This window comes from Chrysemys picta, chromosome 11 (assembly GCF_011386835.1).
Source record: "Chrysemys picta bellii isolate R12L10 chromosome 11, ASM1138683v2, whole genome shotgun sequence".
NCBI lineage: Eukaryota > Metazoa > Chordata > Testudines > Emydidae > Chrysemys > Chrysemys picta.
Window position 1 is genome coordinate 8199451 of NC_088801.1, and position 26230 is coordinate 8225680.

At 45.9% G+C, this 26230-nt stretch overlaps 1 protein-coding gene across 1 annotated transcript in view; it reads left to right on the forward strand.

Moving 5' to 3' along the window:
* MRAS (muscle RAS oncogene homolog) overlaps positions 1–26230 on the forward strand; it is a 63855-nt gene that overhangs the window by 23538 nt on the left and 14087 nt on the right. The window contains exons 2-3 of the mRNA XM_005279761.5: positions 6929–7139; positions 25652–25805. Of these exons, the coding sequence (XP_005279818.1) occupies positions 6947–7139; positions 25652–25805 (347 nt within the window). The 5' untranslated portion in view covers positions 6929–6946. The remainder of the gene's footprint in view (positions 1–6928; positions 7140–25651; positions 25806–26230) is intronic.

Sequence of the window (26230 nt, forward strand, 5' to 3'; positions counted from 1 at the left end):
TTTTTGTTTTCTGTGCTTAGGGCTTGTCGTCACATACAGCGGTGCAGCTTTAATGAAGATGCTCCTAACCAATGGGAAAGCTTCTCCCGTTGGTATAGTTAATCCACCTCCTCAACAAGCAGAGGTAGACTATGGTAGATAAACTGAGTTCCCTGTGGTTCACTTGGCACATATGTCTCAAATAAGTCCTTAACCTGAGGTTCTTGTGTGTGGACCTCAAAGACTCCATGGCACTGTTTATAGGCTGAGTCTTTCTGTTCTTCATGCTGGTAGTGGCTGCCTTTCTGAGATGGCGTATTCATAGGCCATATAGATCAGCATTCCTCCATTGACTTACAGAGAGGTAGGCTGATTTACCCCAGTGGAAGATCTGGCTCATCATTTGTAAAGTGCTTTTTGGATCCTTTGGAATAAATTAGTGTATTATAAAATTATCACCACTCAGTGAACTCTCTCACATGCTGCTTTGAATTCAGACAGTAAAGAAAGAAATTGTGCATGCTTCATACTTCTGTCGCACCAACTGCAGATGCTTTCTTCCTTGCAGTGCCTCATGTCTCCCCCTTCCTTCCCAGTCTGCGCACTCTACCTGTGGTTTACCGAACACAAGCGAGTAAGTCGGCCTGAATGTCGTGTATTTGACGGGGTAACACGACCTGCTGATGTTCAACTTCTGTGCACCCTGGTGCACTTTCCAATGGGCATCAAGCTTTCTGGTTTAAGGTTTGACCTATTTGCCTGTGTAGATGGGTAAACTCTTCAAGATGGCACTGTAATTTTTGTTGTCTTTGTACATTGCTTCACACAATGAGCCTTGATCCTGGCTTAATGGTCATAGGTGCTACTACCTTACAAATAATTAACAATAGTCTTGAGCGTGGCTGATTGCCATTAACAGAATTAATCAGACTAGATCTCTATTTCAGCATTGTTGAGTACAGAGTGTATATTTACTTCTCGCAGGCAGGCAGCTTGGGAGTTGAGGCAGTTTTAAGCACTGTAGCTGTTGATCATTCTGCAGCTTCTATGCAGCCGTGACATCTGCAAAGCCCTTGTTTAAGTGACCACATGTAGACATTTGCTCTGAAACAGCCCACAAAGTTTTGTTAGCCATGATGGTTGTGATCTCAATAGAAGGGATGGGCTATGACAGGGGTGGGCAAACTTTTTGACCCGAGGGCCACGTCTGGGTATAGAAATTGTATGGCGGGCCATGAATGCTCACAACATTGGGGGTTAGAGTGTGGGAGGGGGTGAGGGCTGCAGCTCGGGGGGGGGGTGGGCTCTGGGGGGGGGCAGAAATGAGGAGTTCAGGGTGCAGGAGGAGGCTCCAGGTTGGGGTGCAGCTCCACCTGGGGGGGGATGGGCTCTGGATGGGGGTGCAGGATGAAGGGTTGGGGGTGCAGGAGGGTACTCCGGGCTGGGACTGAGGGGGTTTGGAGGGCGGGAGGGGAATCAGAACTGGGGTTGGGGCACAGTCTCCAGGTGGCACTTACCTCAAGCAACTCCTGGAAGCAGCAGCATGTCCACCCTCCGGCTCCTATGCGGAGGTGCAGCCAGGCAGCTCTGAGTGCTGCCCCATCTGCAGGTGCCACCCCTGCAGCTCCCATTGGCTGTGGTTCCCAGCCAATGAGAGCTGCAGAGGCAGCACTTGGGGCAGGGACAACATGCGGAGCCCCCTGGCTGCCCCTACGTGTTGGAGCCGGACAGGGGACATGCCACTGCTTCCAGGAGCCATGCGGAGCCACAGCATGCACGCAGTGGGGCAAGCCACTGACCCTGCTCTCTGGCTGGAGCGCCAGAGCAGGGAAAGCCCTGGACCCTACTCCCCAGCGGGAGCTCAAGGGCCAGATTAAAACACATGGAGTGCCAGATGCAGCCCCCGGGCCGTAGTTTGCCCACCCCTGTGCTATGAGGAACATTCTGTCCAAGTAACATGAAAGGCTTTAGCTCAGACTTTAACGGAAGGCATGCTTATTTAGAAGCTGGGTTTTTCTACTGCCTGTTTGTGTACACTGTAGGAACATCATTAGAAATATTTAAGTAATTCTGCTGCCTTTTCTTTAGGTCCATTTTCATCCACACTGGGCTGATATGATTTACAAGTTTTCTGTTGCTGTTTGTTCGCTCTGAACAAACTAATTTAATGGCTGAATTTTCAATTCAATTTCTGCTGCTTCTCCGTAACTGGGATGGAGATGCCCCGCCCACAAGGTGTGGCTCAAGCCTTCTCTGTCTTGCTTGCTGCTAGTAGTGGCTTCTCCCCTGATCTTGGGTTGTTTTTTGTGATGCCTGGTGACTCCTCCCTGTGCCTACGCACAAGGAGTGTTTTCTCTTGGGGAAAGTGAATAATGCTACTAACTGGCAAGGAGGATAAAATCCAGAACATGCAAAACAATAAAGTACACAGCACAAACCCCCGCAAAAGAGATGAGACACCCCAACATAACAGTATAACAAAGGGGGGGGACTTTATTGGGAGCAGGAAAATAGGATCTACGGAAGGAAAGGGTTACAGATAACTTGTACATTTATAAACATCAACAATTTCCCAGCCCCCCAGCTCCTTCCCTGGCAAATGACATACTGGGGATGCGTACGGAGATGAGGGCTGCAGCCCTCTGAACATTGGCCAGCTTAAATCTCCTTACAGTATCTTCATCCCTGGATGGAGCAGGGTCCTCTCCTGGCTCCCTAGTCTGCAGTCCTGTGGAGGTCTCAGCTGGCTCTCAGTAGCTAGTTTTGGTTGGATCTTTGCTACTCTGGACGCTCGTCTGTGCAGGGCTGGAACTGCCTGACCCGTGCACTGGATCCCATAGCAGTGTAAAGACTTCCTTTGACAGGAGACCGAGTTAATCAGAGACTCCCTGAGTTGTTCTGCTTCTCTCTGAGCTCCCATACTCAAAGCTCACAACTAGCCTCTGTCTCCAAGTCAGGCTATCTCCATAACAGGCAATCTCCTGTCACTGGCCCAGCAAACTCTTGTTCATCTCACCCCATGCAGAAGCCTCCCTGTTGGCCTCAGCAGGAGTTTCTAGTCTATTCTGTGCCTGCCACTGACTCCGTGCATGCTGGGAAATGGTGTCTGAGGGCTCTGGTAGCCATTATTGCTGTAGTGCCTTGGATAGGACCCCTTTGAAGCTCAGTCCACAGTTGGCCAACTCCAATTGGGGGATTACGCTATTCCATGTTGCCAGTTCCTCACTAGTTCTTCTAATGTGCACAAGGGCTATAGTTGAAATTTTACACTGTAGACTAATTATTATCATTGTACTTTTGAAAATATTTCATTGGGGTTAAGGTTGGGATTTCTGAGAAAGTTGAAGGGTTTAGTACTGAAAATAGAACTCTTATGTCTACCGAGAAATAGCTTGTGGTTTATGGTGAGGTCAGCAAGTTGCATATATTTGTTCTCACTTGTGGCCTGCCTGCTACCAGATGTTTGAAAGCCAAGCTGTCACTCAGCTTGTCCAGAAACATCAGAGGACTAATATCTGCATATACTGTGAAGCACCTGGAAAAGAGGTGAATTCCTGGCCACATTGAAGTCAATGGGAGTTTTGCCACTTACTTGAATGGGGCCTGGCTTTCATTCAAGGTCTCTACCCTTTGGAGTGTTCAAGGAAAGGGTTTAGCTGGTTTTTATGGGATTGCACTGGGTACAAAGGAAAGGAGGATTTGACCTGCAACATGCAAAAGCAAGCAGTTATATTGATATGCTTAGTTGCCCCAAAACCTTCAGCCAAGCACATCACTCATGTATATGATGAGCTTGTGGTTAAGGAGACCAAGATCCAGGAGATAAGGGTTCATTTGCTAGCTCAGAGAGAGAGCGTGCGTGTGCACACACTCCCTAGGCAAGTCACTTAAACTTTGTATACCTCTGGTTCCCATCTGTAAATTGGGAATAACACTGCCCTACCTTGCAGGAATGTTGTGAGGATAAATTCACTAAGTTATCTGAGCATGTCACACAAACTTTGTGATGGACACCATATAAATACCTATGTACCCTTCCCCCCCCCTCCCCCAATTCAGATGTTGCTGCTTGTTATAATGGACTGTCCCAGTTATTATGGAGGAGTTTCTCCAATTCCATTCTGAAAGTAGGGATGTTTCTCTAAATATCTAATTACCTATGACTGTTCATAAATACTGGCAGGTATCCCCAGTATTTCTTTCCTATTAGCATGTCAATACACATCTCAGCTCAGGTGAGACAGAACCACTTATCTTTTAATCTTGCAGTCCGTGCAGTCTCAATGTCCCATTCCTCTGGCAACACTAATATTTCTCTTCCTTTTTATACATGATGGCTTTCTCTTGCAAGAAAACCTAAATGAATGTTCAGTGAACCAATTCTAGGGGTATAAGGAGAGATTTCTAGTGCGTGATTCTGATGGGAGTTCAAGGAATTCAGCTCCTTACAAAACCTGGATCTGAATTTGTGTAACCTGAATTTATTCCCTCATTTGCAGAAGTACTACAGGATCAAGTTGTTCTCGGTGGTGTATATTATATGGGGAAAAAAATCCCCATTTGGAAAATCGCATCTCAGCATTTAGCAGTGACTGTAATTGGGGATGAAATATCCAAACTTGTGTTCTACTTCTCAACAGTTCAGTTGCTGTGTGATCAGAGAAGAGTAATGAGAACTGGATTCTGGAAAGCATTAATGCATGTTCCCTCATGTCAAAATAAAAAAACAAAACAAAAATCCACATGTCACAGCACAGTGAATCTTTTTGGTTGCATTGTCCTTATGCTTTCTAGGCATGTAATTGCTGCTACACTTTGAGTACAACTCTGAGGTCCGTATCCTACCATGTAGAACACATGGAGCACAAGGAGCAGGGAAATGTGCCACTGAAAAATTAGACAAAATGTATCTCTAGCGGGGAGAGGCAGAGGGTGAGTGACTGGGAAAGAGTAGGATCTAGTGCTTATAGCCGCAGAAGAGGAGCAGGGACTCCCAAGTCTCATTCCATGCTGTGCATCTTATTCATGGTTCAAAGGCCGTCCAACAGAAGCTGTACTGAACTTGTCTCGAGTGGAAGCGACTGTTGGCATTTCATAGGAATCAAAGGTTTTCTGTCCCATATCCTGTATTGGACTGCTGAGCATGTTGTACATTCTGACATGCCAGTCATTTGCGCACACTTTCCTGTTGTACAATCAGCAAAGGATTCTGGGGCTGCCTCTTATTCATTGTTCACCATGCAAAACATTTCCTCCTGCTCAGATCAAATATGCAGTGAGGGTCAATCCCTGTGATCCTAGCTCCATGTTAACTCACTCAGCTAAATCTCCAACAGAAGGCATTGAGAATTTTTTGCATATGTAAAGACGGAATGAAAACTGAGTAAGGTCTCTGGGATTCGGCCCTGAGTAACTAAAAGCTGGAATATGCCATTAAAGCACTTGCCTGAGTGGTGACCAGTGCAAAAATCTCTCCTTCCCAGTGGAGAGCTCTGGGGAAGCCTGTACCCCAGGGAAGTACAGCACCTAATGGGTGTCTGCCCCCTGCAGCCCCTGGGGAATGCAGCAGCTGTTCCACCCAGTCATATGAGCTCTCGTCTACTGCCAGACAACCCTGCTAGAACTAGCACTAGCTAGAAGTGGGCTTGCCAAAGTGTGTAGTCTCTAGAAAGCTGCTGGTTCTTGTGTTGTGGTAGCAATGCTCCTATGTGCATCCACACAGAGTTAAAAGCAAAACATAAATACTCTTCCTGGAAGGTTGCAACATAACACTCTTTATTTCTTAGAATTCGGAAGCAATCTAATACAACTATAACTAAATACAGAGAGACACATAGGTAGCAGCCTGCTAAGAGCAGCAAGCCCTAACCCACATTGTGCCAGATTGGCTCTTTTGCTGACAGACCGCTGAGGCCCATTCCCTCAGATCCCCCTAGCCTGCAAGAAGGACCAGGAAATCCTTTAGAATTTAAGGTGATCGCCTTCCTGACAGTGAACGTGAATCCTGCATTGCTACCCTGGGTTCTCCTGTGCAAGCTATTCTAAACTTTATAGTGAGAGAGGACAAGCCTGCTAGGTGCCTTTTCATGTGTCAGCTGAACCAGGATTTGAACTCTAACCTGCTGCATCATCCATCACACCCTATTATGGGTGTTTGCCTGGCGTTTAGCAGGCAAGGCCCAAACTATAACTGTCTCTTGGATGTATGATGTATGTAATATGACACCCTCAAAGAACTAATGGCTCGGGATTCCTAATGGATTACGGTCACTGGTTCAAGTGCAACAAGAGTTGATAGTGACTGAAGAATCATTTGTAACTTAGCAGCTGTTTTGACCTTGTGTGCAGATTGATTTCATTGTCTCAGGCTAGTTGCTAGTGGAGAGGGAGCTGTGGGTGGGAGCTTTGTGACACATTTGGCACAAAGTAGCAGACTCTGTAGAAAGGGAATAAGCCGTGGAAACGTGGCCACCTTCCCTCCCATAGCAGTGGTCCATCTAGGTCAAGGTTGAGATGTGCGGGAAAAGGGGGAAGAGTTTGCATTGCCTCTGTGCTCTGCCAGTCCTGTCATTAAAAGGACTTTGTCCTTCAGCACTGCCCAGCCAGCACTAAAATCCTAATAAGAGCACAGATTGTGAGTGGCTTCTTGGAAACCAAGGGTGATGAACAAGCGTCCGCTCTCACGCCTCCCACAGTCCCTGAGGCCGGCTTTTGCTTGCAATAGCAGTCCCTATGGAGTACAGAAACTACTCACTCCTGCTCTTCTCCAGGATGCTGGAAAGGGAGCAGGGAAGATGCAAGGTCATGGTCCCCCTTCTCCCTCCACCAGTTCAGAGTGAGGTTAATGGAAGGAATCCCAGCTGTGACTCCTCATGGAAACCGGTATCCAGGTAGCCATCTTGTTGTTGCTAATGCACGGTATGAGTCAGTCTTTCCTTTTCTCCTCCAGGTCTGACCCACTGGAAACATGGCTACGAGTGCTGTTCCAAGTGAAAACCTGCCCACATATAAACTGGTGGTGGTTGGGGATGGTGGCGTGGGGAAGAGCGCTCTCACCATTCAGTTCTTCCAGAAGATTTTTGTGCCAGACTATGACCCAACCATTGAGGATTCCTACCTGAAACACACGGAAATAGATGGCCAGTGGGCAATTCTTGATGGTGAGTAAACCTCCTTCCACTTGGGTGTGTCCATTCTGACAGTCCCCAAGCATATCTGTGTACTGACCTTTTTCTATATCTTGTTGGGTTTAAAGGCATCTTCTACTCCAATTTAGGCTGTTTGTAATTATACTGCAAACCACCTTGTGAGCTATTTGTACGTGCTAGGCAACTGGCTTCTTGTAAAGCTACAGGACTCATGCAGGTTCATAAAAACCTATGCATTACCAGGGAAGTTTATATGGGGGGATGCACTACGTTTAACTGCCCTATTTATGTGCCATATCAGTCCTTGTACAAATCATTCTGCAAATAGTAAATTCTCTTCATTGCGATGCCCTAGTGGGCAATCTTTCCCTTTCCGTGGCCCCCGTAATTCCTGATCACCTGTTATAACTAGTGCTTGGAAAAGCCTCTTGCCTCAGGTGTATGTGAGTGTGAAACTTGCCCTGGCAAGTGAGGGACCTGGAATATGAACATAGACTGAGATACACCCAAGTCATCTGAAGGCATCCACATTAAGCAGAATTATAGTGCCTGTTGTTAAGCAGTCATTGCTATTAAATATCATTTGAGGTTAAATTGATTCTCTGGGGTGACGTCCTGCCTAAGTGGTGTATGCTGTAATAATAGTAAATGGATACTTGAGTGAGGACTACAATTAAAATAAATATCCACTGCAGAAGATTTTATCCTCCAATAATTAAAGAACTGTGGTACCAATTGCATCCCATCATCTGAGGGAATTGGTTCTGTGATGGGTTACATTTAAGTCCACCTTTGAACATACCAATCAGATGCCTGTCTGCTGTGTGGTGGTGCTTGTAACGGAAGATAGATCACTTGTGCTTCTGTTCTTGTTCATGCAAGAAAAATAAACTGAACTGGCTAAAATTGCAACAGTCGTTTTTAAAAAAGGAAAATAGGTTGACCAGAAGCTCTAAGGGAAATTGTTCACTGTCAGAAATCAAATTCTTCAGATGATTTTATTTACAACATGCAGTATCCAATATTAATGCATATGTATACTTGTACTTGGATGATGTAAACGGTGTGCTTCACTATGGTTTGTGTGACAAGTTAAGGAAATTCACTCCCCCTCGCTCCCCTCCAGCATTTCAACACAATCACGAAAAAGCAACAAAATCAGCCTGAAAATGGTATTGGTCCATAGTAATGCAGAAAAGTCTGAAGTATTCAATAAATATTTCTGTATGTATTTGGGGGGGGGAAGATGATGTAGTCATTTCATATGGTGAGGATAATGTTCTTTCCAGTCCACTAATATCTCAGGATGATATTAAACAGCGGCTACTAAAGACAGATCTTTTTAAATCAGAAGGTCCAGATAACTTGCATCCAAGAGTTTGAGAAGAGCTGGCTGAAGAGCTCATTGGACCATTAATGTTGGGGTTTTTTTGTTTGTTTTGTTTTGGTTTTTTTCAATAAGTCTGGAGCGCTAGGGAAGTTCCAGGAGATTGGAAGACAGCTAGTGCTGTGCCAATTTTTAAAAAGGGTAAACAGACTGACCCAGATAATTATAGGCCTGTCAGTCTGACATTGGTCCCAGGCAAGATAATGGAGTGGCTGATACGGAACTCAATTTAATGAAGAATTAAAGGAAGGTAATATAATTAATGCTAGTCACGTGGGTTTGAAAAATAGATCCTGTCAAACTAACTTATTTTTTTTAATGAGATTACAAGTTGCGTTGATAAAGATAATAGTGTTGATGTAATATACTTTAGACTTCTATATGGTGTTTGACTTGGTATTGCATGACATTTTGATTTAAAAAAAAAAAAAACTAGAGCAATATAAAACTAACATGGCACACATTAAATGGATTAAAAGTTGGCTAATAGATCTCAAAATGTAACTGGGGAATCAACATACCTGCTCAAGGATACTAGTGGGATCCCACAGGTACTAATTCTTGGTCCTATACTATTTTAACATATTTATCAGTGACCTGGAAGAGAACATAAAATCATCACCGATAACATTTGCAGGTAACACCCAAGCCAGGGGATGGTAAACAATGAAGTGGACGGATCACTGATACAGAGCAATCTGGATCTCTTGGTTAGCTGGGTATGAGCAATCAATACATGTTTTAATACAACTAAATGTAAGAGTACACCTCTAGGAACAAAAAATGCAGGCCATACTTACAGAGCGGGGGGCTATCCTGGGAACCAGTGACTCGGGGGGAGGGGCAGGAAATTGGGAGTCATGGTGGAATAATCCACTGAACATGAGGTCCAAGTGCAACAGTGTGGCCAAAAGGGGTAATGCAATCCTGGGATGCATAAACAGGGAAAATTTTGAGTAGGACTAGAGAGATTCTTTCACCTCCGTATTTAGCACTGGTGTGACCTGCTGGAATACTTGTTGCTGTTCACGGTTCAATAAGATAGTTCAAAGAAGAGCCCCAAGAATGATTAAAGAATTAGAAAACCTGCCTTACAGTAACAGAGGGTCCTATGGCACCTTTAAGACTAACAGAAGTATTGGGAGCATAAGCTTTCGTGGGTAAGAACCTCACTTCTTCAGATGCAAGTAATGGAAATTTCTAGAGGCAAGTATAAATCAGTATGGAGATTACGAGGTTAGTTCAATCAGGGAGGGTGAGGTGCTCTGCTAGCAGTTGAGGTGTGAACACCAAGGGAGAAGAAACTGTTTTTGTAGTTGTCTAGCCATTCACAGTCTTTGTTTAATCCTGATCTGATGGTGTCAAATTTGCAAATGAACTGGAGCTCAGCAGTTTCTCTTTGGAGTCTGGTCCTGAAGTTTTTTTGCTGTAAGATGGCTACCTTTACATCTGCTATTGTGTGGCCAGGGAGGTTGAAGTGTTCTCCTACAGGTTTTTGTATATTGCCATTCCTGTTCATGATGACAACAGCACCTTCTTTATCAGCCTCTTTGATGATAATGTCATGATAGAAGGAGGCTGCCAGACAACTCTCCAATACCAAATTCTACAGGCCACTTTCCTCAGATCCCACTGAGGAATACACTAGGAAACTGCACCATCTACTCAGGACACTCCCTACAGGAACAAATCAACATACACTTAGAGCCCCGACTGGGGTTATTCTATCTACTACCCAAGATCCACAAACCTGGAAATCCTGGATGCCCCATCATCTCGGGCATTGGCACTCTCACTGAAGGACTGTGTGGATATGTGGACTCCCTACTCAGACCCTACGCCACCAGCACTCCCAGCTATCTCTGTGAAACCACTGATTTCCTGAGGAAAAACTACAATGCATTGGTGACCTCCCAGAAAACACCATCCTAGCCACCATGGATGTGGAGGCTCTCTACACAAACATCCCACACACAGATGGAATACAAGCTGTCAGGAACAGTATCCCTGATGATGACACAGCACAGCTTGTTGCTGAGCTCTGTGACTTTATCCTCACGCACAATTATTTCAAATTTGGTGACAATATATACCTCCAGACCAGTGGCACTGCTATGGGCATCCGCATGGCCCCACAATATGCCAACATTTTTATGTCTGATCTGGAACAACACTTCCTCAGCTCTCGTCCATGCACGCCCCTTCTCTACCTAGGCTACATTGATGACTTCTTCATCATCTGGACCCATGGGAAGGAGACGCTGGAAGAATTCCACCATGATTTCAACAGCTTCCACCCCACCATCAACCTCAGCCTGGACCAATCTACACGGGAGGTCCACTTCCTAGACACCACAGTACAAACAAGCAATGGCCACGTTACCACCACCCTATACCGAAAACCCACCGACCGCTACGCCTACCTTCATGCCTCCAGCTTCCACCCCGGACACACCACACGATCCATTGTCTACAGCCAAGCGCTGAGGTACAACCACATCTGCTCCAACCCCTCAGACAGAGACCAACACCTACAAGATCTTCACCAAGCATTCTCAAAACTACGATACCCACACAAGGAAATAAAGAAACAAATCAACAGAGCCAGACGTGTACCCAGAAGCCTCCTGCTAGAAGACAGGCCCAAAAAAAGAAACCAACAGAACTCCACTGGCCATCACCTACAGTCCTCCGCTTAAACCTCTCCAATGCATCATCAGTGATCTCCAACCCATCCTGGAAAATGATCCCTTACTTTCACAAACCTTGGGAGGCAGGACAGTCCTCGCCCACAGACAACCCGCCAATCTTAAGCATATTCTCACCAGCAACCACGCACCGCACCATAACAACTCTAACTCAGGAACCAACCCATGCAACAAACCTTGATGTCAACTCTGCCCACATATCTACACCAGCAACACCATCACAGGACCTAACCAGATCAGCTACAACATCACCGGCTCATTGACCTGCACGTCCACCAATGTTATATATGCCATCATATGCCAGCAATGCCCCTCTGCTATGTACATTGGCCAAACTGGACAGTCACTACGCAAGAGGATAAATGGACACAAGTCAGATATCAGGAATGGCAATATACAAAAACCTGTAGGAGAACACTTCAACCTCCCTGGCCACACAATAGCAGATGTAAAGGTAGCCATCTTACAGCAAAAAAACTTCAGGACCAGACTCCAAAGAGAAACTGCTGAGCTCCAGTTCATTTGCAAATTTGACACCATCAGATCAGGATTAAACAAAGGCTGTGAATGGCTAGACAACTACAAAAACAGTTTCTTCTCCCTTGGTGTTCACACCTCAACTGCTAGCAGAGCACCTCACCCTCCCTGATTGAACCAACCTCGTAATCTCCATACTGATTTATACCTGCCTCTGGAAATTTCCATTACTTGCATCTGAAGAAGTGAGGTTCTTACCCCACGAAAGCTTATGCTCCCAATACTTCTGTTAGTCTGACAGGTGCCACAGGACCCTCTGTTGCTTTTTACAGATTCAGACTAACATGGCTACCCCTCTGATACTTGCCTTACAGTGATAACCTTCTCTTTGTTAGACTCAAGAGGCTCAATCTAGTTTAAGAGGTGACTTGTAAGTAACAACATGCGGAAGAAATATTTGATAATGGTCTCTTTAATCTAGCAGCGAAAGATCTAAAATGATGCAATGGCTGAAAGTTGAAGCTAGACCAATTCAGATTGGAAATAAGGTGTAACATTTTGAAGAGTGAGGGTAATTGACCACTGGAAGATTTCACCAAGAGTCAGGTGGATTCTCCATCACTAGCAATTTTTAAAGCAAGATTGGATGTTTTTCTAAAAGATCTGCTCTAGAAATTATTTTGGGGTCATTCTATATAGTTTGTTATACAGAGGGCCATACTAGATCATCACAGTGGTCCCTTCTGGCCTTGGGATCTAAATCTATGAACCATTAAGACCTAATCCTCCAGACCAACCACAAATCACATGTATAAACACCCCCACAGACTCCTGAGTTCCAATATCATGAACCAGTCCCAAAGCACGTGTCCAATTTCTCATAAGCACATAGTCAACCCAAAACCGTAACTTTAGCCTGGAATGCTATTTTTTCCTGGTAGTGCTCAAGATGTTCTGGGGCCTTGGGTATGTGACGTTTGGCATTTGTGGCAACTGTAACTTTTTTTTAAACTACAGTCAGGCAGAAAAAGAGGGAGGGGAAGCCACCAGGATCTTTTAAAAGGAGCTTTTTTAAATCTTCAAAAAATTTTAATTTTTTTGGATCAAAATTATTTTACTGAGAATTCAGTTGCACGCTAAGACATTATGGTTACTCTTTAGTGAAGAAAAGCAGTGCCTAAAGTGTTTAAGGGAAGGCTATAAATCTTGCTTTAAGGCCTCAATCCTGAAAAAATGCATGTGCTTAACTTTTAAGCATGTGTGAGTGTTTGCAGGTTCAGGGCATAAATATGTATTGTGATGTTTGCTTTATTGCCTCTTCCCTCCGTCCGCCCCCCCCCCCCCCGTGAGCTTTTATTTAACTAATTATTTTTATTCCAGTATTACATCAGATACAAGCCAGATCCTGCTGTTAACTGTAGCCTGCCACAGTCTGATTTGCCTCCTTTGTCCAGAACCCTGCCTTCTAAACTGACAAGTGCCCTTTGCTCTCTGCAGCCACGCCATGCATTCTTGCATCACAATAACAGCTGCTCCACACTAGGGCTGGTCAAAACATGTATTTTGTTTTCAGCAGAAAAAAATTCCAAGAAAACAATTTTTTTTTATACTTGCATGTAACTTTTTTGGGTTTTCATCAAAAACACCGAATCAACTTTTTTCTGCTGTCAACAAATGGAAGCTTTTTCTCACAGAACATTCTGTTTCAATAGACAGCCATTTTTACACACACACACACACACACACACACACACACACACACACACACACACACACCAAGAAAAAGGCTTTGAATAAACAATTTTGAGTAGCTCTTCTCCACACATCTCATCACATCTGGAATTTAATTCAGCCTTACCCTGGAACTGCATTCTGGGAATCCCACTTGGTTTTAGAATCCTTATGCCGCTGCTGTTGTACTGCCTCAAAGGTGAAACTGCAGCATCCTTTATATCTTTCCCTTTATTCATCCAGTATTAGAAAACTCGCCATACACCCCTGAGGTCAGCAAGTAGGGAAGAAAAGGACATTCTTGTTTGAAACTGCATGTGGCCCTTGCCATCCCCCTTGAGAGAAGAAAGGGTTTCTCTTACCTGTTTCCTTTGACTCTGTTCCTTAAGGGCCTGTTGCAAAGCCCATTAAGGTCAATGGGTGTCTTTTCCATTGAGTTATCTGGGCTTTTGATCAGGTTCTAGTAGGGACGGGCGCAACATCGCTTCACTGTGGTCCCGCACTCGCAATGCCACGTGTCACCTGGGGAAGCGTATTGGCTGCCGCTCGGAGTGGTGCGAGGAGCGCCAGGAGCTGGGAGTCTGGGTGCCGCAGATCAGGTCCGACGACAACACCATCGTCACCCTGACAGCCAGGGGCTTGCTGGAGAGGACTCTGAAGGCCGCCATCCACTCGCTGTACGTGGAAACCCTGAAGCATAAACCGGACCAGGGTAAAGCCTTTGAGTTGACCAGCGAGTGGGACGCCAGCAACCACTTCCTCCCCACGACTTCAACCGTTTCACCGACTGGTGGTTCATCCACCGTGCCCGGCTCAACTGCGTCCTGCTCAACAGAGCTGGCCACCACAGGAACGGAGACAAGCATTGCAGGAAGTGCGGCTACCCCAACGAGACCCTGCCCCACGTCCTGTGCAGTTGCAAACCCCACTCCAGAGCCTGGCAGCTGCGCCACAATGCCATCCAGAACCGCCTGGTGACAGCCATCGTGCCACCCCTGGGGGAGATCTCCGTGAACTGCACCATCCCCGGTACCGACAGCCAGCTACGACCTGATGTGGTCGTCACCGATGAGGCCCAGAAAAAGATCATCCTCATTGACGTCACGGTCTCCTTTGAGAACAGGACTCCGGCATTTTGCGAAGCCCGAGCTCGTAAGCTGGAAAAGTACGCCCCCCTGGCTGACACCCTGAGAGCGAAGGGCTATGCGGTGCAGATGGACGCCCTGATTGTCAGAGCACTGGGCGCCTGGGACCCCTGCAACGAGCATGTGCTGCGGACCTGCGGGCTCGGTCGACGCTACACAGGTCTCATGCAGCGCCTCATGGTCTCAGACGCCATCCAATGGTCCAGGGACATCTACGTCGAGCACATCACCGGCCACCAACAGTACTAGGAGGCGTGAGTCAGAGTGACATCATTCTCCCACTACGAGAAAGGGACCAAGTGACCTTCTCCGTTGGATCATATGAACTGGAACCATAAACTCCCTAAACATTAAATCTCACCAAATGAGGGTCAATCCATCCTCATCATCATATCCACTCATTATACTCCACACCCGAACATAGCCACTCTATGAACTTCATACCCTCATATCTCAAGGTCTGTACTTTTGACCCATCAACCTTTTACTCTCAATCGAGGATATTGCAGATTATGTATTCCTCATGCCACCTTATCTTAAACCAAACTTTGCACCCTCGATAATCTGTATGTTATTCCCTGATAACCAGGAACTTCTATGCTCAGACTCTGTTCACTATTTTTAACATCACAGAACAATACAAATCCTTAGACAGCTGGTCGCATGCTAGGTACATACTTTAGCATGAGTGGTTAAAGCAATACAGTCGGGGAGAAGCATGACAGAAGTGTAAAGATGCATCACGCTACCCTTCAGAGTCATCGGACTTCCTTTAATTATACTTCATTTGCAGTTAAATCCTTCACTGAGTGATTTTTTTCTTTTTTCAATCCAGTGCTTGTAAAAAGGGATTAGGACTGGCTGTGGAGGATGTGATTGCCAAGTGAAGACATACGATGAGGGGGCTTTATAAGCATTTAGTGATGCAGAAGTAAATATAACACACAAGCTGGAATGGGTAGGCATTTGACAACTTTGTTCCAAAAACAGTCCACCTTCTTTGGAGTTCCTCTTCAAGCCTCTATGCTGTCCATGGGCTGTAATGTCCAAACATTGCCCTGTAAAATTCTTTGTGCTAACCAGCTCGGGTTTTTCCTCTCCTAAACAAGACCTACACTTGCCCTTCTTGTGTAACAGAAGCTGGCAACATGATGGAACTTTTAATTGGGCTATATAATTTCTTTACTCTCTTTCTCACTTGAACTAGGTTTAAATGCAATTTGCTTTTATTTCATTTTTCAGACCTTGGAGTCAAACCGGGGCTCTAACCCATCTACAGGGGATTTGCTCTCTGAGCATGTTCAGGTCACTTATTCTCAGTGTCTCTTTTTTCCTAATTATAAAGAGGGGACAATAGTATTGTCCTACCTCACAGAGGTATTGTGAGACTTATTGGTAAGGAAGCACCTTAAGAGGATTGTATGCAAGATACTGCTACAAAAGTGCAAAGATCATTATTAATGGTCCTAACCAATCCAGCTTGCAGGACTGTCCCTGCAGTGTTCGGGGCACATTGCTGGTGAATACTATAGAGTGCTTTATTAAATAAGGGACGTGCACCTAAAGGCAAGTGCTAACTGTGAATTATAGGATGCTGTCTCCTTAGGGATGTTTTATGAGAACAGGCTCCATTGTCTCTGCACTCAGCTATTTTCATTATTTCCTGCTGGCCTGTGAGGTCAAAGTGACCATATCAGACTGGATTAGATGCAGTCATACACACAGTGTACAGGCACATGTTGCAGGTTAGAATTAAATAGCTCCCAGAGTTAATCTAATTTGGTTAGCTGTATCTTTAAGTGAGTTTTAGTCACCGATTTTTCTTGCCCCTCTTTCTGTACACAGGCTGAATTAGTAAGCAGCAGAGGATTTATTTTTTATGTCCGTGTTAAATGCCAATCTGGAATTATTATTCTGTATGTGGAGCCACCATGGAATGCTTGCCCAAGGCTAAAATTCCTAGGGGCTCAAGTCACACCCAGGGAAATGGGCGTCCAAAACCGCCTTGTTTCGCTGACCAGATGAAGGTTTGGTTGGCATATTGCTGGACCTAACTTGTCATGATTGACTTGTCTGCACCTTTTGGAGGCTCCCTGGGCTAGATTCTCAGCTGGTGTAAAGCCGTGTAACTGCATTGACTTTGGATCTACACTGAATTCAACCAGCTGAGGATCCGATCCTCTGTAACATTTCAACATTTCAGACTGGGATAGTGTACTCCCCCCGCCCCCCGGGCATTACTGTTACACACGTGTGTCTTTGTTTCTAAAGACCCACATAAACTCCAATTCTGTGCTCTGTCTCCTGATTGCTAAACCAGTTAGTGAAAGTGACCCATTCCCTGGGGGCCAGTGCGTGGTGACCCCTGCATTCTCCAGTGGTTTGTGCAGTCTAGTTTTAAGTGCCTCACCTTTTGGGACCTCCCAGTTACGAGGTTATTCCAATCTTTCTAGCAGCACTTACTAGAGAGAAGATTTTTTTTCCTGATATTCAGTTTGTTTTTCTTTTTAGTTTATGCCTTTGCTCCTAGTTGTTATATCTTTGTGCATACTACCCTAGGAGCCTGATCCAAACCCATCAAGTCAATGGAAAGACTCCAGTAGACTTGGATCAGGCCCTACGTAATCATAATCCTGCTCCATCCTGTGTGTTTAAACCCTTGAAATAACTGCAGACAGTTATCGTGTGTGTGTGTGTGTGTGTGTGTGCGCGCTTGCTTACTTGCTTGCTCGCTCAGGATCTCTGTCCTGCTTTGCATTTCTCACTGTGAGGCAGGATGTTGCTGCAGGTCTTAAGACCACTTGAATTTGACTGTCTGCTTTTCCACTAAAGAAGCTTGGGAATTGTCTGACCAGAAGGTGAAGGGTTGGGGTGTCTTCAGGCTCCTTCAATCTTGCCTGGTGGTGGTTGTTTTTTAATCAGGTAGTTTCACTGAATGAGCTAAATTTTAGCTTAAGCTGCTTCTTTTATTACTTGGGGTTTGTGACCTTCTAAGAGGCTTATTTTATTTTTGTCTTTCTGCCAGGAAAATGTCAATGTTGCAACATGGAAAACACAAGGCTTTGAATTCTTGCCTATTTGTCAGAGAAAAGGCCCTTTTTTACTAATCGGATCTTTACTCTGTTTGTTGAAATGGAAGCTGTTCTTTAGAGGGCTTCTCCGTCTTCGTAAAGGCCCTTTTCTTTCCCCTAAAGAAAGGGCAAGAATTCAAGTACTTGTGTTTTTCCATGTTACAACATCTGTGTGTTTAGTTAGAGCACAATGCAAAGGCTTATAAAGGCCGAAGTGTTTCCTCATTGCATGGCTTTCCCCTGCAGAAAACTATCGCATGATAAGAGCAGGATGGGAGCAACAGAAAGCTGACTAGGCCAAAGGCAAATCCATCCTGAAAACTGGTACAGTGAGCTAGTTTTCACTAGAAATGGGCCCAAGATGTGGAGTTCAGATCCAGACCTGAACTCTTGCTTCCCCCCCCCACACAAACACACACCCCTACCTCCAGGGGGTTCAGATCTGGTTGTCTGGGTCAGATCTCACTTTAGTTTACACCAAAGAAGGAACACTGAATAATATTAAATATGTGTTACTTACAGTCAACTCTGCATGTGCTTACCACGCCCTCCCCACAGATATATTAATGGGAGTTATGCCTGTGGGCGTATGCTCCAAAAAGCTCAACCAGGTCCATGTTCTCTGGCTAATGGACCAAATTGTGGATTCAATATATTTCGCTCCGTTCAGAGCCTAGATTCACTGGGCTAAATTCATCCCTAGTGTAACTCCACTGAAGTCCCTCAACTGCTCTAGGGATGAACTTGTTTGTATCTTGCAGTTGCTGCAGCCAAGTGTTAAACCCAGCACCTCCTGCAATTCAGAAGGCTCCCAGAGGGATAGCTTCCAGCTGACCTGATAAAATGGAGCCATACAAGCTTAGGGATGGAAACCACCCATTTGCTTGACTCAAAGCCTGCAAAGACTAATGCCTGTGCATAACTTTGCTCATGCAAAGTAGCTGTATTGAAGTCAATGGAGCTACTTAGGTAAGTTAAGGTAAGCACATGCATCAGTCTTTGCAGGCCAGGATCAAGGCTCTAGTCTGTTCCACAGCTGAGGTGTGATTGCCCCATATAGTGGGGATTCCTCCACTGAGTGACTGCTCCCCTGCCGAATGGGGGTCACCATTGAGTAATCTCTCTTCTCGCTATTCACCCGAAAGCTTCCTTTGCTTGATATACCCCCTTGCTTCCCCCATTCACCAAGCCTGTTAGAACTGAGTTACTCAGCAGGAAGTTCTTTGCGTATCCTGAGTCAGATTTCAAATCTCACTAGATGGAGTGGGGAGACATCACTGTCCAGGTCAATATTGGGACTTCAATGTCCGCAATATGTGTGGCCAAATGAGAGCGAATCTTAACTGCAGATTTAAGAGAGAAGAAATCCTGTAATCTATGTATCTCTACTTATTATTTCTGTCCAGACTGGGTAGACTAGCCTCATGCAACAGTGAGACTGGGAATTGGAGAAGAACCTAAGGGAGTTAAGTACTCCATTCCCATTGAAATCACACATCCCTTAGGCTCCTCTGGAAACCCCAGCCCAAGCAAACTCTTACTCAGAAGAATAGTACTATTGACCTCAGTGCCTCCAGATAAGCTCCCTTAACGTCAGTGGGGATTTTTGAATCAGTAAGGACCATTGATATGAATGAGTTTTAGAGTTGAGTCCTTTCCCTCTAAACAAAGTAAATTGTTAATCAGCCATAAAAAATGCGGGTGGTTTGAGTATTTTGTGCCCAAAACTTTAAGTGCAAAAAACCCACAACACTTAAACTACACCAAAAAGTTGTACAAATCTATTACTAAAAATGCTTTTATTTTTCTAATAGTCATTTTGTTTTAGATTTAAACTTAACACAACACAATGCTGCAGGGGAATTGTTAGCATGGGAAAACCCTGAAGGAGAAATAGACAAGATGTGAATGAAACTGACAAGTCAATATTTTTATTGCCTGAACTAAGGGGATTGCAGGGTGCTGGGGAAAGCCTACATTGTGGGCAAGTAAGTTGGATTTTAAACATTATTTTGTTTCCAGTAATCTAAGGATTTTTGTCATGTGAGATAGATGATGATGATGATTATTATTATTATTATTATTTTTAAACCTGACAGTGTCCTTTAAAACACAGTTGGTATTTGCTTTTTGTCTATTTTTTCCTTCGGGTTCTCCCACATAAACATTTCCTTGCAGCACTATGTTAACTAAATCAAAATGAACGTTCAAAAAAATCATTTTTGTAATGGCTTAGTCTCTGAGTAGCCATAATATGTGGTCACCTCACCATCTTTAATGGTTTTTATCCCCACGAGACATGTGAGATAGGGAAGTGCTGTTAGCCTCGTTTTATATATAGGGAACTGAGGCCCAGTCAGGCAATGCCTTCTGCCTTTTAAAAGATGGATGGTAGCCCAGTAGACAGCTCTTCAAAAAGTTGGCTTTTAATGATCTGGTGAAAGCCATGTTTATTGGTCAGAGCAGGTTCTTGGCAACAGGACTCTTCCTGGGTTCCGTTTCCAAGTTCCATTACAGATTCACTGAGGTGCTAATCCTGCAACATACCAAGCGTTGCCAAGGAGATGGTGAGCAACCTGGGACTTGCAGGATTGAGGTTTTTAACCATTCTGTGCCTCACTTTAGCCATAGGTAAAATGGGAGGAAACTACTTTCTTCTTCAAGTGCTGATCCCTGTGTGTATTCCACTGTGAGTGCGTATGTGCTACATGTACCCAAGACCACAGATTTCTAACTAGTAGTGTCCATTGGTCCACGCCTGCACAGTTCCTCCCCTCATGCTCTGTACTGAGTGCATAAGTGGAGGTGCAGATCAATGCCTCTCCACTTCCTTCTGACCAGCACGGGGCCTGGGCCAGAATCTTGTGTCTGTAGCAATCTTCAGAATTGGCAAATATATCTGTATGTAGTTTTACCATTCTTAGTGTTTGAGTAGTTTCAGTGTTTTTATAGTCTAGTTCATTTGAGTCTTCCCCCACCTTGGGGAGCTTCTCCCCAAGGAAAAGGACTATGCCCAGAATCCTGGAGTTAAATGACTGTTTGTCCTACCCATCCTCCTTTTCCATCTGTAACTAATGCCAGCACTGCCTTGAGAAGGTGCCCAGCACTGCTGAGTGCAGCATTTATTACTCCTTCTCTCCCTGAACCTATAAGGGACAAGAGTTTTGCCTGTGGAAACACTTCCTGGAAAATGCCCTGAGACACTAGTCCAATCCAGGCTGGGGAGACCCCACTGTACGATGGCCTCTGAGCACACACTCCAAAGCAAAGCCCGAAACCGCTAAGCCTAAGGAGTGCCTCAGGCCTCTTGCAAGAGTAAGGCCATAAGGCCTTAAGGCCTTGTCATGGCCATAAGGAAGAAACTGGGAAGAAACTACTCCAGTGAGAGCGCGTCCTGCTTGTACAAGACTTTCTGATCTCCAAAAAAGTGTTCTATAATTGCTACCTACTATTAATATTTTTGTACTGCAGCTGTTCCTATTACTGGACCCATCAATGTCAGAACAACACCTGAGAAGGGGTGTAAATTATATCTAGACCATGTGTACCTGGTATATCATCTCTCCCAGTTTACATAGCACTGAACACTTAGACTCTAAAGGAATCTGCTAGAATTTAAACTGGGGCTCTTGGCAGTCACTTACATGACCCTTAACTATTCACCCAATCTAAGGCTATGTCTACACTACCCGCCTGAATTGGCGGGTAGAAATCGATCTCTCGGGGATTGAATTATCGCGTCTCGTCGGGACGCGACCATCGATCCCCGAATCGGCGCTTGTACTCCACCAGCGCGGGTAGGAGTAAGCGCCGTCGACGGGGGAGCCGCGGCAGTCAATTTGCCGCCGTCCTCACAGCAGGGTAAGTTGGCTCGGATACGTCAAATTTGCGTATCTTAAATTGACCCCTTCTCTCTCCCCTTCCTCCCCCCCCCCCCCCCCCCCCCCGTAGTGAGGACGTAGCCTAAGATGTACTGAACCTTCATCCCTTTCTGTTTTATAGTTTAGTTGTGGCCTGGCCTGGATTAACCGATGTACGCTCTCAGCAGGGGCCCTGACCATCAGATTTGGGAGGGTGGCACTACACCAGGCCACACCTGAGCAGCACTGTGACCCTGTGCATTAGATCATAACGCCACTCACTCAAATTTGGCCCGAGGGGTGGCTGGGCCAAATTTGAGTGAGTGGTTTTGCGATCTGGTGCACGGGGTCACCGTACTGCTCCGCTTTGGCCCGGCTGCCCCTCTGTCATGACGGGAGTCGTCTGGGCCGAATTGAGTAAAGATGGAGATCTCCAGTTCCATCGTGTGCAGGGCCCCAAAATGCTTTAACCTGGTGCCAGATGCTGTTTTACAACTGGAATGCTCACTCGCCTTTCTGTGAACACCGTGACCAAAAGCCCTTTAAATAGAAGCTGCTGACCCGGCAACTCTGTCGATGGTGGCAAAGGTCCAAGTGAGGCAGGAGCCCACCCCCATGATGTCAGAGTCTGGTGTTCCGTGCTGCCCCAAGGGAGTAGTAACTGGAGACCGTAATGGTCGCTGATTCCATAACTAAGGAGGGAGGAGAGGGAGCTCCAGAGGGGAGGTTGTAGAAATGTTTGTGTCTCATGGAAGGCTTGAGCTCTGGAGAGCAAGGAAAATATTTCTCTAACAAGGCTAGTCTGCAGAATGGTCTGCTGCAATAGGGAGTGATACACAAAGCATCCCTGCCTGAACCGACTATCTGTAAGTCATGCACAAGACCGACTGGGCAAAGCAAACACCAGAAGGGCTGAGGAATTCCACAGGAAAAATCATAGGATGTGGCAAGCCTTCGATCCGAGGTTACAGATTGAAGCTGCAGCCCATTTTGGATGGAGGGCCATGCTGCAGTAAGAGCCTTGGGGAAGGGATTCTCCTGACTCAGCCAGAATTCTCCCAAGGACTCTAGGGGAGGGAGTGCAGTGGAGGATGGCTCCAGAGTACAGCTCGTCCCTGTCCCACCAAAGATAGTGGCTGGTGTGGGATTGGGACTACCCCCACGCCCCCATCCAATTGTAGCTGGTCCTTGTTCATGGGTACAAGGAATGGGTGGAGGGATGAAGCTTCTCCCATCCTCTTCCTCCCCGTACCCATTTTCTTGGCTCCATGCGCTTCAGCCCAAGGCATGGAAATTGACGAGACATAAAGTAGCCCAGGTTGTGTCTCACTGTAATTTGCACTAAAGGACAAGCCTGCACCCTTAGCTTCCAAGGTTCTAGAGGAGTGGGAGGAGATGATATATAACTGTTCCACACTCAGTGCTGCTAGCATTTGCTTAACCGTTTACTAGTTCCAGGTTTGCATTCCTTATGTGGATCAGGAATGAGTCCTTCGGTTTCAGGGGCAGCTGTATTAGACAGATAATTTGGGAGTAGCAAAGGGCCTGCATGCTGGGGCTGGGAGCAGGTAGGTCCCATGATGTGAGGTTTTAGAAGTTCTCTCAACACACTACCTATGATCTCCAAAAGCTTGTGCTATGACCAATCACTTTTCCTTAATATGAAGGCCTAATGCACAGGGGCAGATAGTAGACCACACTTCTACAGGTGTTCTGTTTGGCAGGTTGGCTACTGATGTTGCCTCTGCAGGTACCACCAGGACTGAAGCAGCTCCAGGGGGCTTATCCTCTAGAAACCAAGGCAGCCTCCACATCTGAGGCAAACAAGGAGTGCCTTGTTAGGGTCACAAACCTGCACCACAAGAGAACCCTGTGTCACGCACCCTCAGTCTAGTCAATAGATTGCTTATGGCCCGATGCCTCCTTTTCTGGTGCGTATGTGGGCAGCAAATGCTGATAGGCAACGTGTCCAGTTGCCCCAGCTCTCCGTTTTACTTTTCTAACTCAGTACCTTCCCTACTCATTTGAATAGCCAATATCCCACTCTGTATAGTGTTCTCATTTCTGCTTGGAGGATCCCATGTTAGCTGCTCCCCCTCTGCTTCCTCTCATGCTTCATGACTTCAAAGGTCACCATTTTGGGGCATTCCTGCTGCCTACGGAAGTGAACCTATGCGTGCAGATTTGGCTTACTGAACCCATTGGAATGCATCAGACCTGAGGTTCTGCAGGCTGCCTTGGAGAGTGGCCAGCACAGGATGCATCAGAGGAAGGCTGTAAGAATCCTGCAGTAAGCCAACATGAGATAACCCTCCCCCCTCATCCTATTGGCTTCAGGGCCCAAGCCAATCACTACGCTTTTATATCCCTTCTGAAATGTTTATTACCTATAACTCTGGACATTCTTAATAAATCTCCAGTCTCTTTTAGAATCCTATTAAGTCCTTGACCTCCATGACTCCCTGTGTTTCTTCCCATGCCTTCCTTCCATCTTTGTTCCCCTGCACAGGTGGGTTTGATTGGCAAACTAAGCCTCCAGCACTGGTAATAAAACTTTAAGAATCTCCAGTATTTCACTGTGAAACAGGTGATGTAGAATGACTGAAGAAGGGCAAGACTGAGGTTGACGCTCATGGCTCCGTTCCTCCAGCATTCTTAGGGTATATCGATTATGTGAGAGACACTCCTAGCTCACCATGGGTAGAGCAAGAAGTTGAGGGTTAGTTTGTAACAAGGGAGATTTAGGTTGGATATTAGGAACAACTTTCGAATTACAATATAAGGATGGTTAAGTACTGGAACAGGTTACTTCGGAGGGGTGTAGAATCCCCATCATTGGAGGCTTTTAAGAACTGATAAAACAAACACCTGTCAGGGATGGTCTAGGTAGTCTTAATCCTGCCTCAGCACCAAGGGATGGGCTAGATGACTTCCTTAAGTTCCTTCTAACCCTACATTTTTTCCCCCGCCCTTCAAGATGATCCCTGCTTACTGCGCTAAACTAAAATGAAACCTTTCCAAGATCCTTCTCAATATGTCCTCATAGGATACCTCCCCCCCCACCCCCACCCCAACTTAAAACCTGGTGATTGATTTAACCCTGGGACGGAGAATCGCCACGCCCCTTAAGTATCTACGTTCAGTGTTTATCTAGAATATAGATGTCGTTTCCTCCTGCTCTGGCTCCTAATGTAGCTTACTGGGACCCCAGCTACATAGGAATGAATTACAGAGACAGAAAAAGGAGACTAGCCCATTGGAGCCGGCGTGGGGCTGGAGCATAGCAGTCACTGCCCATAGCGGTTGTTACTCTGACAGTGGTGTTCTGGCGGGGTGTGGTACGGGTGACCGATTGCTAAGCAGCATCACTGACCGATGCAGGACATAAGCACACTCACAGAAGCCTGATTAGACTGCAGACTGAACCTCCGACAGGGCGGTCACTTAAAACTTGACTCTTTCCTAGCCAGCGAGTGGCTTTAGGGTGATCTATTTAGGAGTGGCCCTGAGGCTCTCCTCCTTTGGCCGGGAGAAAAAAGTGTGCAAAATAATTCTTTGGTCTTGGACAAGGACTGTAAACAAAAAGCAATTTATTCCAATGTGTGGCCCAGCTCCACGTGGTCAGCTGGTTAATGGAGTAGCCGAGTCATCTGAACTGGTGTCTACCTCCCCTCCTAGGCTCCTGTGTGGGGAAACGGCGAGATTGGCAAGGCAGAAATTGAGGATATTAGCCATGACCAGTCAAAGAGCTGATGCACCTAATTCAGCATCCCGCTTTTGGTAGCAACCGATGCTTGTTGCTTTGGAGGAAGGTGGAAGCCATCTAATCCTGTGCAGGGATGGTAGATGTAGCGAAGGAGATAGTACAATAAAGGTTGGACAGCAATGGCACAATGCTGGGGGGGAGGAGGGGGACTGATAGCACTTCTCACTTGACTAGCTCGTGTGGTTAGTAATGTTTTGTGATTCCCCAACCAAACCTTCTACTTGATTTGACCAAGGAAGCAAACCAGTAATCTTGAATGGCACCTGTCAGATCTCGACAGTCCTCTCAGGGAAGGTAGGAACGTGAAGAAAGATGTAAAGTAGTGACGGCAGTGCCAGCAGAATGACTAACCATCTTCTCCCCTCCTCCCCTATACTAGTCCTAGACACTGCGGGACAAGAGGAGTTCAGCGCTATGCGGGAGCAATACATGCGGACGGGGGACGGGTTCCTTATAGTCTATTCAGTCACGGACAAAGCCAGCTTTGAACACGTGGACAGGTTCCACCAACTCATCCTCCGAGTCAAAGACAGGTGAGTGCACTGGAGGGAAGAGCTCCCTTAATGCGAATCCTTGCTGCTTTGGAGGCATTATGCTCCAGCGGGTAGAGCACTGCACTGGGACTCACAAGATCTGGGTTCTAGTCCTAGCTCTGCCACCGACCTGCTGAATGGCCATGGGCAAGTCACTTCCCCACTCTGTGCCTCAGTTTCCAGATCCATAAAATGGGGTAAAGTCACTTACCCTCCTTTGCCAAGTGCTTTGAGATCTATAGATGGAAAGCGCTGAGAACTAGGTGGAATTATTATTATTTATTATTCAATGAACAGCATCTCTGTGTACTTGCATTTAGGTGTCTGGGAATGAATGGTTGATGGAAGATTTGCATGGGGTGGATAGTTCAGTTGTCTAACACTTGTGAATAAAAGAGACAAGGCAATATTCAAGCTCTAAACCA